The sequence below is a fragment of the Halictus rubicundus genome, chromosome 8 (assembly GCF_050948215.1).
Source record: "Halictus rubicundus isolate RS-2024b chromosome 8, iyHalRubi1_principal, whole genome shotgun sequence".
NCBI lineage: Eukaryota > Metazoa > Arthropoda > Insecta > Hymenoptera > Halictidae > Halictus > Halictus rubicundus.
In genome coordinates this window covers 16545010-16557611 of record NC_135156.1, presented here as the reverse complement: position 1 = coordinate 16557611, position 12602 = coordinate 16545010, and the positions used below count along the sequence as shown (strand labels likewise).

Genomic DNA, 12602 nt, shown 5'->3' with positions numbered 1-12602 from the left:
CCGATGGCTCTGACGGCTCGGAAAGAAGAATACGAATGACCCTGATCATGGGACAGGTTCACCTCGAGCTTAGGCTCCTCCCTCCCGGCGGCTCGTGCACCTTCGAGGTCGCCAATGGCGAAAGAATTCGACCTTTGAGAACGGCCGGTGTCGTAACGCAAGAGCTTGTTCGCTTGAACTCGCCGAACGGTTGATACGCCGATAAGGAAGCTCGTGTTTACGTGGTTGTAGACGCTGACTATACCGGCGATACTTGTGCAATCGTTTTCCAACAGGATTTCGGGAGTCCCCGGCAAAGGTAGCCAATTGACAACGATTACCAGAGCATGCAGCGCTTCGTTTATTACGCGTGGAAATATGACCCAATGTGGAAATTTGAATTTCAACTTTTCAAGGCGAAGAGTAGGGCATTTTTGAAGCTGACGATCGGCACTTTAAAACTAAGATTAAAACTAAAATTAAAACTAAAGTTACGGCCGATCGAGTAAAAAGGCTCCGAACTTATTTGCTGATCTAACATTTTGCATCCGTTCCAGGCAGAAATTGCCACGTATTGTGACATAATTTTTATTTTTAATGCCGTAAGTGAACATCGTGTAAATTTGTCAATGTTTGTTTAATCAAGGAGAAAAACACGATCGATCAGTGGTTCAACAAGTTTGTACTAAAAGCGGACTGTTCTTTTTACTTTGTTGTCATTGACAATGGTAATTCCGACCTAGAGCCGACAAGTGACATTGTTCAATATTAAAACACGATCGCATTAATATTTATGCTGTAATAATTAGCCGGACGTCGGAGGAGGAAAAAGGCGCTGATGTACACGATACGGTTTTATGGAGTTGGTTCTTCTTCGAATGCAAACATGTTATTGAACGCGAGCGGCTAATTTGTATTTTATTTCGAAACACGATTGCGCAATCTACTTATTCCAACCTAAGAGTATCTGTTCCAGACGAAGCATAAATTGTGCCGCCATCTTGAATCCGACGCCGCGCTGGTAGCTAATTTCATTGACCGTTTGTATTTGTTGCATCATCTGCATCGTTAAAATGTTTTATCAAACGCACTGCATCTGAGTTATAAAATATTGAAACAATTTATTAGAAGTTAAAATATTTAACCCTTTGCACTCGAAGCCATTTTCACTCTAAAACGGAACATTTCTTCCGACCTAGAATATTTCCCTTCTATATATATATATTTTTTCATGCTATACATATGAAAATGGTGCAATTTACCCGTACAGTATTGAAATGTTTACTAATTTATTAAATACAAACAAATTTAATAATGTAAAAAATATTTTGCGGCGCCTTACAGTCGCCATTCGAGTGCTAAGGGTTAATTATGAAGTTCTCGGTAATGAATATGTAGAATTGGTTCGTGAGGAGAGGAGAACCGGTAAGCAATTTTATAAACGGTCTCGAGCGTTGAAAATGGAATGTATTTCCCATTGTTCTGTAACGAGGTCTCGCAAGAAACTGTTTCGTTATTTTTTAGTCCGGGTTAAGACACGGCAGCGGCCGTCAAGTGCCGAACAAACACGAGCGGAAAAGTTGCGCAATTAAAGGAGTTTACGTTGCGCTTCTCCGCGGCTAATTACTATTTTCAATCGCGTCCTTGATCCTTTTTCGCCAAGACCCTCCCGTGAGAGATCGATCGTCCTTCCCTCGAACTGTCGCGACAAGAAAAATATGCCGATTGATCGCGAGCCTTCGACCGAAATCCTCGTAATTTCCTTCTCGCGTCTCGTTCTCTCCCCGATTCTCCATTCCCGATCGAATATGCATGAGCCGAGATGAAATAATAGCGTCGATTACGATCGTAATTAATGTGAATTTTATTCATTCGATGTCCAAGTCGACTTTTTTTCAGTGGATCACCGAGTTAGGTGTAAAAACGTGTTTGCAGGTCTGCGATGCATATGGAAAATTGGAAGAACATTATATTGCACGAGTTACAATCTTGTAAAATAAATAAAAACTCTTCCGGGTGACACGTGTTTGAATGAATTATCGTTTGTTTATGCGCGCGCGTAATGAGCACGTCGCGACCGCGAGAAATCAATCATAGCTCGCATTTTGTATTTGTTCAATTATCTCCGAATGACGGCGTGTTTCAATGACAATAACAGTAATAACAGGATAAGAGCGGAATAATTTAACACGCGAGAAAAATTATGGTAAAAAGTAATGTTCTCGTTTCGCGAGACAAACGAAGGTCGATGGAAAATCTGCGCAAGGTCCGCTAATTACGATCAAAATAACCACGATGATCGATCTCCAGAAAACGGGACTCTCCCTTACACCGTGAATCCTCGGCGAACAATTAGTATGATTCTTAAAAGCGGGGAAGCTAACTTGACGTAAGCGATTATGTAAACGAGCACTTGAAAAATAATGAAGACTCGCTGTTTGCCGCGGATTTAGCAACAAATACACATGTGTGCGTAAACGTTTGCACGCTCTCATCTGCTGTTTTACAATTCTAATGATCGCGGCTTGTCTCGTGAAACCATAACTTGGTATTATAACGATGACAGCTCAGTCGATCTCCGGCGGATCTCTGGATGCTATGTGAATTTCAAGCTGCGTGTCGTTCGATCATCGGTTCGCGAATCTACCCGATCGTTGATCATTCTGAATCCTCGATCGATCTACATTTTTCTATTTCTGAAACGATCTTCGGGGAAAGTGAAAACTTTCTGCGATTAATTAGATCATTCTTTCGTCGATTTCACGGACGTCATCGATCAGTTGTACTGAAGTAGGCTCGAAACTTGCATGTCACGATGGATTTGCCTTATTTCCTGCCCGCGTTCGACACAATTGACAATTCAAACACGAATTACACAAATCTTCAGCCGTCTATGACCAATTTCTACATTTTTTCCTTTTTCTTTCTTCTCGTAGGCTTGTTACGTCATTCCGCTTTTTCGATCATTCTTACAAGGAGGAAACGATATATTTAATAGTCCGATACTCTTGCAATCTTTATCGCAATTGCATAAAAGCCGCGCACTAGCAGCAATTTTCTTTTTCCTACGGCGAATTACTCTAATCATCATAATGGCGAAAAAATTTATATCACAAGCGACTGACGAACAGTATACACAGCAAATTCACAGATGTCGTTATCAACAAATGTACAATGTCAGCGCAGAAACTTTTCCAGCGTTTCCAATAATGCAGAGCGAGGTCGCTTCGTCATTTGTTTACAAACTTCGGGTAAAATTCAGATATGAAACTTTCTTTTAAAAAAAAACCTGGAAATATTGCGGAACAAAGGAAAAATATGGAGGAAGATGGATGAATAAGTTTCATGCTTGAAAATATTTATTAAAGTTGACCTTCCTTCTGAGAGTTTCGGTTTGTTAACAGAGGAGAAACTTTCCTTAGCAACTTCAGTGAATGTTTTCCGGGGCGAGGCTTCAACCTAATTTTGTTTACTCGGTTTTTCATTATTCTGCAACATTTCGGCTTCGATTTAAGCAAGGTTTCGTCGCTCTAACCTAATTCAATCGAAAGTTCTGCAATTATACTCATTGAAGTTGACCTTCCTCAGAAATATTCAATTTTTCGAGGAAGGCCAACTTCGATAAATATTTTCTGGGCCAAAAATTTACCGATCATTTTTCTACTTATTTTTTCAACATGTTTTGAACATATAATTCTGTTCGAATATAATTCTGTAACATTTCGGCTTCGATTTAAGCAAGGTTTCATCGCTCTAACCTAATTCAATCGAAAGTTCTGCGATTATGTTCGTTGAAGTTGACCTTACTCAGAAATATTCAATTTTTCAAGACAGACCAACTTCGATAAATATTTTCCGGGGCAAAAATTTACCGATCATTTTTTTACTTATTTTTTCATTATTCTGCAACATTTCGGCTTCGATTTAAGCAAGGTTTCGTCGCTCTAACCTAATTCAATCGAAAGTTCTGCGATTATGTTCGTTGAAGTTGACCTTCCTCAGAAATATTCAATTTTTCAAGACAGACCAACTTCGATAAATATTTTCCGGGGCAAAACTGTACCGGTAATTTTTCTATATATTTTTTAATTGTTCCGTAATATTTCGGCTTTGATGTAAGCAAAATTGATTGCATCGAAAGTTCTGCGGTTTCGCCACAAAGATGACCAAACGATCGTAAGTACGTCGTTTCCGGTTTCCCGCATTGGAAGGACAACAATGTCAGCCGGAATAACGCGTCACCGGCACGCATACTCTCGTTCCCGTTGAATAGCAACCCGGGAATATTTGTCGTCGCTTCAAACTTGTTAAGAGAAACCTACGGAGAGACAAATGCGCACGCCAAATCAGTTCAGCGAGTTTCTCGGTTGATAAACAGCGAACTTTCGAGATGTCGTTCGAATGAAAATTTCTTACACTCGACGCTCACACCTAAATAAATTTTTCTTTTTGGTTTATTAATCCTAGCTTGTTTCACAGTAATTTTCAGAATATTACAAAGCGTAGAGCTGTCCGTCAGGTTTCGCAGTATTGAAATTGGTTCTCTATTCGAGCCGCGACTCGAACAGCTGAAGGTTCTACTTAATTTGCATTTGCGAGGTTTTGCAGAACCTTCTACAATTTAATCGCAACATTAGACAGCCCACTTTGTTGCTCATCAATATTACATGACCCTGCAATTGTGCAAATGCCTCGCTTCGTAATGGTTATTTTTCACCGTTCATTTTGTAATTTTCGTTCTGCGCCACGAATACGAATGTGGTGAATAATTTTTCTTGCCAACGACTTTCTGGAACAATAAGATACATGTAACGTCACCGAATTCACCTTGCGGTTCGTCGGTATTACATGACACGGCATTTTGTCATGCTCGGAACATACTGTTGCAATTTTACTTTTCGCGATTTATTCTGCGACTTTTCTGAAGCACACTGTACGATTTTCCCTGCTCGCACGCTTCCGAAAACGTAAAATGCAATTAATAGCAATTGCTTTACATCGTGCTTCGTTATGCCATAAATTTCGATTGTGCAATAGGTTTCTGCACGGGAAAAAAATTGTTTACCAGATAATTCTGTCGAGCGAAACTTGTCTGGAGCGCATCGTGCATAGACAAATTAGGTCTCTGGTCGGCGATGCGTTTAACACGTCCACTGTCCTGCCAGCCATAATTGGGTGACACCATTCTTCCTGTCGAGGATCCAAAACTACACGAATTTTACAAGAAACTACAGAAAACTGAAAACCTGAACTCCGAACAGTTATACATTTATGATCATTTATTTATACATCAAATGCGGGGCAATGAAAACGCTTAATCTTATGAATTTTATGCAATTTTAAACGTTTTACGCATTTGCGAAGAAAAATGAGTCGTTTGTGAAAATATGAGTGCGGCTGCATTGCGGGTTACGTTATCGCGATCGCATGCGTCGAATGAACAACCTCGAACAACATTTTTTTCCACCTATTACGGACGCGATGCGCTTTTAAATCGGCAACGACGACGCATTCTTTCGACGATTTCTATGCAACGAGCGTGCCACGCTGTCAGGACGATAGCACTGGCGAAAGAACGTCCTTATGACAATCGTAAAAGCTCGTTTATTCATCACGCGACAATCACTTTCGTTTGCGAACATCATTGTGCCCGCAATTTTCTAACGCACCGCGAGATTTATAGACGATTAAAGTCGCTATTTGTGGACACAAATAAATATTTCTTCGATATACGTAGAAGAATATATTATTTAAACACTCCGCTGACGAAATCACAGCGAGCTCCCTTCTTTATCGATTATGTTGACGGGTGTCTCGTATCATTTTTAATTACGATGCCTTGTTCCCGATTTTGTGCAATTTTTGTATTTACGACGTCCATGGAATATTTGATCAGTAATTGTTCGAGAATTGCGTCAATTTTTACTATGAATTCCTCGCGTATTTTCAGAACACTTGAATATTTGATTAATAATTGTGTTGAGAATTGCGTCAATTTTTAAACCATGTTTTTTTATTTTAATTTTTCATCGTATTGAGGGGGCTTACAGTATTTGTAGAAGCAATTACGTTTAAATTGTAAGTGGCGTACAAAGTTGTTCTCCAACGCCATTTTGATTTCCTCCTCGTTAAAGAGATGGCAGTTCGCTCGCGAGTGTACCTGGTACTCTCATTATTAACACAAACAATGCCTCGTCCGCGGTATTGTACATTAAGAATTGTTATTATACAACGTCTCCGGTGCACGCGAACATTACTACAACGAACAATTCATTCAATTTCGCTCGGATAGTTCTGTTCCGTTTCTTCGATACCCTTTTAAATCAACTATATATACATTGGCCAATTACTACATTAATAAGAGAATAATCACATTTTTTAGACTGTTCATAACAAGAAAAAGTTCGCAGCAGTTTCTACGGAGAAAGAGCATGCATTACCGAGCTGAAACGGCAAAAATGCAGGACAAGCTGCGTGCAGGTTGCATCGGTGCAGCTTTCTTCGGCGAGAGAGCGCTTCCACGCTCCAGCTGCAACGCCTGCAATCGAGCCATTGCACAAAAAAACATAATTGCCAGGCTAAATCGCATAGCGAACAGAGAAAAAAAAGGAAAAGCGGCGCCGAGGGAATTATGTCTCGCGGCGGCCATTATGGTGAACGGTGAATTTTCGCGTGCGAATTCGCCGTGCCACGCGAGTACAGTGATTGTTCGGACCGCGAGGTGCATCCGTCGCCTCGAAGACATTTAATTGCGGTTCCAATCGCGATATGACCTTCGAATAGTGCTTCTGTCACCGAAAACGTGGATCCTCGCGCGCGAAATTCCATTTCTCGATCCATTCTCGCGCATACGATCTCGTGTCTCTTCAGACGTTCGAGCGACGAGGAATCGGAACTGTTCGAAAATTCATGGTGATTTGCGGGGAGAATTTTGCGGAGAGCCATTTTTATCTCGTTCGTTTCGCTGAAGCCAATCGAATGTTCTGACGTTCCATTTTGTGGGGGCCATAGTGAATTTTGTTTATTTCGTTGAATTCGACCGAATGTTACGAAGTTTAATTTTGGCTAGGCTCGTTGTTGATTTTATTTATTTATTCTTTTTTAATTTAAGCTAATCGAGTGTTCCGAGGTTCCATTTTGTGGGGAACCGTCGATTTTGTTTGTTTCGCTGAGAACATTAAGTTCCATTCTGTGGAGATCATTTTTCGTTCACGGGCTAGAGTAGGTTAATTACGCCAATTGCTCCGCGCTGCAAGGCATTTTGTCGCCCGGCGAATTTAATCTTCGGTGCGACTGCGATTCTGGGGCGCGCGCAATAAATCGGATTGGATTCAATTGGATTTCGGCGGGCGACAGATTTTTTCCTTCGATTCTCGAATGGAAACGCAAATGGAAACGCCTGTTTCGAAACGCGCGCGAGAATTTAATTGGTCCGGATTACCCTCCGCCGTGCAGCCCTTTTCTTTCAACCGGGGACAGATCGAGATTTTCGCGAGACCCGTGATCTCTGGCGAGAAAAAAAAGAACGAGTCGCGTGCGCTAATATCGTTATTATTGTATCACGTTCAATGAAAAACTCGCTCGAGTAGAAATCGACGGGAAATAATATCAGTGCTAATAACATTATTATAGTGCTATAATAATATTTGAAGAGAAAAATTCTGCTTCGTTAGTACCGTCGCGACTCGGCATTTACTTCTACAATAACCCTTATAATTACAATAATTTGTTTTGCGCAATGTAAAATCCTGTTGTAAAACAGATACTGCGCACCGCTCTGCAAAATAAACATTTCCTGCATCAATTGTTACAAGATGTACAAGCCGGATATACATTTGCCTCGTTCTGTAATAATTTTAACAAGATCAAGACAAAAGTAGGCCAATTGTTACGGCATTATTCTGGCGAAGCGATAAATTATAATCGGAAGGAATTCGAGCTTCCGCAAATTATGAGAAGTTAATGATCATTGTCTCGCACCTTTTCGTCCGCCTCCTGTGTAGCGGACTTCGATTGAAGGAACTCAAGGTGTCGTGACAGTCTCGACCGTGTAAATATCGATCGCTATTACCACGCGAATGCGTGTCGAACTGTTTGTAAACAATTATTACCATTCGCCTGCCACGCTTCCCTATTTTACTTGGCGGTCGCAGATTAAATGACGGTCGACAACACTGCTAGTCATCGCTTATGAAACCGCGCTGCGCTAATGATAATACACGCTCACGGGTCTGCACTGGAAACTGATAACACCGGTCGGCAGATAACGCACAGTTCGGTTTCAGCCTAACCGAGTGGCCGACGCGTCCGTTCATTCTTCGTCTGAACGTGAAAAGCGGAATCTTCGTTTCGATCAGTGCCACTGCGATCACCTAATTCGATCCTCGTTTTCCCTTTCGAAAGCCATAGATCGCGAAACTGAAAGGAACCAGGGGAAAGCAACTTATGGTCTTTCGTTTCGAATGAATTCATTCGCCTCTTAGGGCCGCAACTATTTTTAAAGATTTCATTGCTGATCACTTTGCAAAATCAAACTTCTCCGGGCCGATTAGATTGCGGATTTTATGCATTCGTGGGAAAAATTAGTGGGGGAAAGTTAAAGCAGTAGAAATATCAAAAGAATTATTTTAAACAGAAATGTTCAATCCTGCAATTGCCGAAGAAAGAAACAATGTCACCTGTCACCTGTTCCTTTGGACAGTCACGATTACTAGAAGAGAGAGAGAGAGAGCCATATAAATATTTATCGCTTCCTTAAATCATTTTAAAATAATATATAGACAATTTTTCCGGAAGAAATTGTTGAACGAAAAATCGATAATTATGAACTTTCTCTGGTTCATCGTCGGTACTTGAAAAGTTGACTGAGGAGCCTAAAAAAAGAAATGAACAAGTGTTGTAACGATACGGTGACTGTCTCACGGAAAATTGATAACCACTCTGTGAATAATTCATAGCCTATTATGTGAACTTAGGTATTTAAAGAATCATGCGGTCCGACAATATTGAGATGACTAAATAACAAAGCAAACATGACTCCACAGAATTTTTCCCTGGCGAAATGACTAAAATAAAATAAAATCGATGATCAAATAGTGAATAATGCACGGTTACTCGTTTGTGTTCATGAATTTCAATGAGCACGACAAGCAACAATAAAAAGATAATTTTCCATAATGTTGAATAGACAAATTTACAAAAGCTTGATCAAATTCTACACACTCCGCGGCATATATGGCCAATGCTAAAAAATGTACATATACAATTTGCATTGACATTAACAATTTATAAATACACGATAAGCGCGACAGAAGTATACAATGTAGAATATATGCATAAACCGAAACGCGAAATAGAAACAGTCTTAACGCAGCTCTGCTTGAACGAATACAGAACGCAAAAATCGGAACAGTAACAACGGAAAAGTAACACAATTTTTCATAAAGAAATTCCAGAAAAAAAAAATGAATATATCAGGTACTATGTAAAATACAATAAGTGACTCTCCGCGAAATTTGCGCACAAGAATCATGTGAAAAAGTCGCGAATTGAACTGTGCACAATCCTCGGATCATCGGCCACATCGAGAAATCAATTAATTAATAAAATTCCGAATGAAATCTGACTCGGGATCATAGGAAATCGGTGTAAACAGCGATGAACGGCTCCGATCGAGGTGATCGAGGTGATCGAGGTTCCGAATCGTTAGCAGGTGACAGAAGGTCGATAGTTGACATTAACGATCCAACAGACACACGAAAAACCGATGACTGACTCTACGTCATGATGGAACCGTGTCATGTTTCGTTGCCGCGTCGTCGAGTGATTACTCAGCCGGTTTCGATGCTCTAATTAAAAGTTTGCGGGCCGAGTGTCCGGCCAGCAGTGTCTTCGCGGATGTGCTCCGGGTATCTGCTCGGAAACTCGATCTTACTCTAGGCGACAGGAAAATTAAAAATGGACTTGCGAAGTTAGCGCGCCGACGTGATCGTTAATGACTGCTGTTCGTCGCAACAAACTGTCAGAGTTCGAAGATAACGGTTAAAATTGGCAACAAGCCTCAAACTATCGACAGCTTTCGATTATTGCTGGAGATCGAAAGCATAGTTATCGGTGAAAAATTTAACGGAGATCATGCACGCTGACTCTGCAGCTACGTATTGACCTGTGTGACAATGTACACAGTTTGATCTCGATCGATCTCGTACCAGGCACCAGATGATCCGCGACAGTTGAACTGTTGCCGATCGAGAGACGCGTCAAATTCTAGTTTCTTTACGAAGCTGCTATCTTCGCGGGAGGTGTTGCAGACGATAACTATTGTTTTCACGCGGTTCGAAAAGTTTGCAAAATCAGTGAGCGGTTGTTTGTACATACAACAACCGAGCGATGCCTGTCGTTCCCGCTTCATAAATTCGTTTTCCGCTGTGACTCGTTTCTCAAACATTGCTCGCCCTTCGTACACGGTACAACAGGTCCTGGTGAATCGTTTCCTGTCCCAAGTTGCGTGCTCGTCAATTCATTAACATGTCACAAGTGATATTCAAAGAGATCGACGAAAACTTTCGGAGTAAGTGCTCAGACTGTTCTGCACATTTTCGGAGCGCTGGATTCATGGCATACTCGCATCTTTTTTTTTCTTCTTTCATCGAGAGGAAGTTGGTTGTTCGAGTGATTTGATTGATTTCGGTTCGCAGGAACGATGTTGACTGACCTCGAGAAGGTGCCCAGCCTGAAGTTAGGCGAATTCACTCTGGAGCTGGAGCTCATGCACCCGAGCCCGGAGCTGGAGGAGGTCGCCAAAAGGGAGCTTCGAGAGTCGCCGGAACTGCAGAAGGAGTCCATTGCTAAGCTCAGGGAACTGTTAAAAGGTGCGACACTTATGGCAGAAAATCTTCCCAGTAACCCACTGGTTGCATAACAAAAATTTTGAAACAAAAGTTCCTCGACATGCAATGTGATCATTGGCTTTTTGACGTCCTGATATTTTACCGAGACATAAAGGTGACCGGTTTTTGTATTACAATGTCGCAATATCTAAATATCTGTGATTCGAAAGAGTATCGAATTCCGAGTAAAAAAGTATTAAGGTATATAGGGTGGAAAAGTGATAGTTACCGTGTTACGCTTCAGTTAAAATTCGATCGATCCTCCAGTGCGTGTTTGGTTAAATTCAGTGATAGCTTTGTTTGTTTTCAATCATCTTCTTATGAAACGTTCGACGGTCGACATGATCGTAACGCTTTCCCGATTAAAATGACGCCCGACATGATACCGTGTGAATCGACTTCTCGAAAATCCAAATTCTTTTCATTTGCACAGTGTTTATAGCGTTATAATATTTGCGACTTTTTAAGACGATTAAAAGAGAAAACACATTTTCATTTAACATTACCGAGCCCTAAACTCGAGACTCGTGTATATTCCTTTATAATAATAACAGGATACGTAAATACAGAATGTACTAAAAAATTTCTATAGCTTCACGAATTGCAAAAGAAGAGATCTGAAATCCGTCATTTTGGCGGGCTCGGTAGTTCTAATGTTAAATGAAAATGTATTTTCTGCTTAAATCATCTTGAAGAATCGTTTGGCGGTGAGATTGAACGTTCTGAAAAAGTTGAGTAAAATTGAAACAATAATTGTGCATCCACAGCCGAAACAGACCTCAAGGTGCCATTAGACAACGAGCCGTGGATGATCCGCTTCCTCAGGCCCGCCAAGTACTATCCCGAGTCCGCGCTGAAACTGATCAAGAGTTACTACGCGTTCAAGGTCAAGCACGAGAACGTCTACAAGGGTCTGAAACCGAGCAAAGAGAAGAACATCTTCGAACACAATATCCTAACCGTCTTGCCGAACCGAGATCAGCATGGTCGAAGAGTGCTGATCATCGAGCTGGGGAAAAAATGGAAGCATAACAAATGCAGCTTGGACGAGGTCTACAAAGGATGCGTTCTCTATCTAGAGGCAGCCATTTTGGAACCGAGCACACAAATCGCAGGAGCTGTCGTGATCTTCGACATGGACGGTCTGACGCTTCAACAGACCTGGCAGTTCAATCCTCCGTTTGCAAAGAGGATATTGGATTGGTTGCAGGAAGCTGTGCCGCTTAGGGTCAAGAACATCCACATTGTCAACCAGCCATACGTGTTCAACATGGTGTTCGCGCTGTTCAAGCCGTTCCTCAGGGAGAAACTGAAGAGCAGGGTGCGTTGGAAAAGAATCTTTCGCTTCAGATCATTCTAAAATGCAATTTGTGTTGGAAGCTACCTGATTCAATTACATGACCTTGGAGTGTTGTTTCGAGATCCTTAGAACGTAATTTTGTATGTTTGTTTTTCTTTAGATTATTTTCCACGGTACCGACCGCAAATCCTTGCACCAGTACCTGTCGCCTAAGTGCTTGCCTGATTGCTATGGCGGCACCCTGCAGATACCACGTGTCACTGGACCACAGTGGTTGGAACTGTTGTTGATGTGTGATCGGGAATACGACGGTACGTTCAAATGCTGTTGCAATCAATTGTTTTCAAAAACGATCTCGAGATCTCGAGCGGCAATAAACAATTTTTCAATCAACATTCTACCCGAGAAAAATAAATTAGCACCAGGAAGACCAA

The 12602-nt window shown here is 41.3% G+C and overlaps 1 protein-coding gene across 4 annotated transcripts in view; it reads left to right on the top strand.

Annotated features, from left to right (window-relative positions):
• The window catches only part of LOC143356124 (alpha-tocopherol transfer protein-like), a 30232-nt gene that overhangs the window by 16633 nt on the left and 997 nt on the right, over positions 1–12602 (top strand). For 3 of the 4 annotated variants that reach the window (XM_076791559.1, XM_076791560.1, XM_076791558.1), the window contains exons 2-4: positions 10677–10850; positions 11636–12189; positions 12329–12479. In XM_076791559.1, coding sequence (XP_076647674.1) covers positions 10682–10850; positions 11636–12189; positions 12329–12479 — 874 coding nt within the window. In that variant the 5' untranslated portion in view covers positions 10677–10681. Of the gene's footprint in view, positions 1–10297; positions 10550–10676; positions 10851–11635; positions 12190–12328; positions 12480–12602 lie in introns of those variants that run through there. The other variant, XM_076791557.1, reaches the window with a different exon arrangement.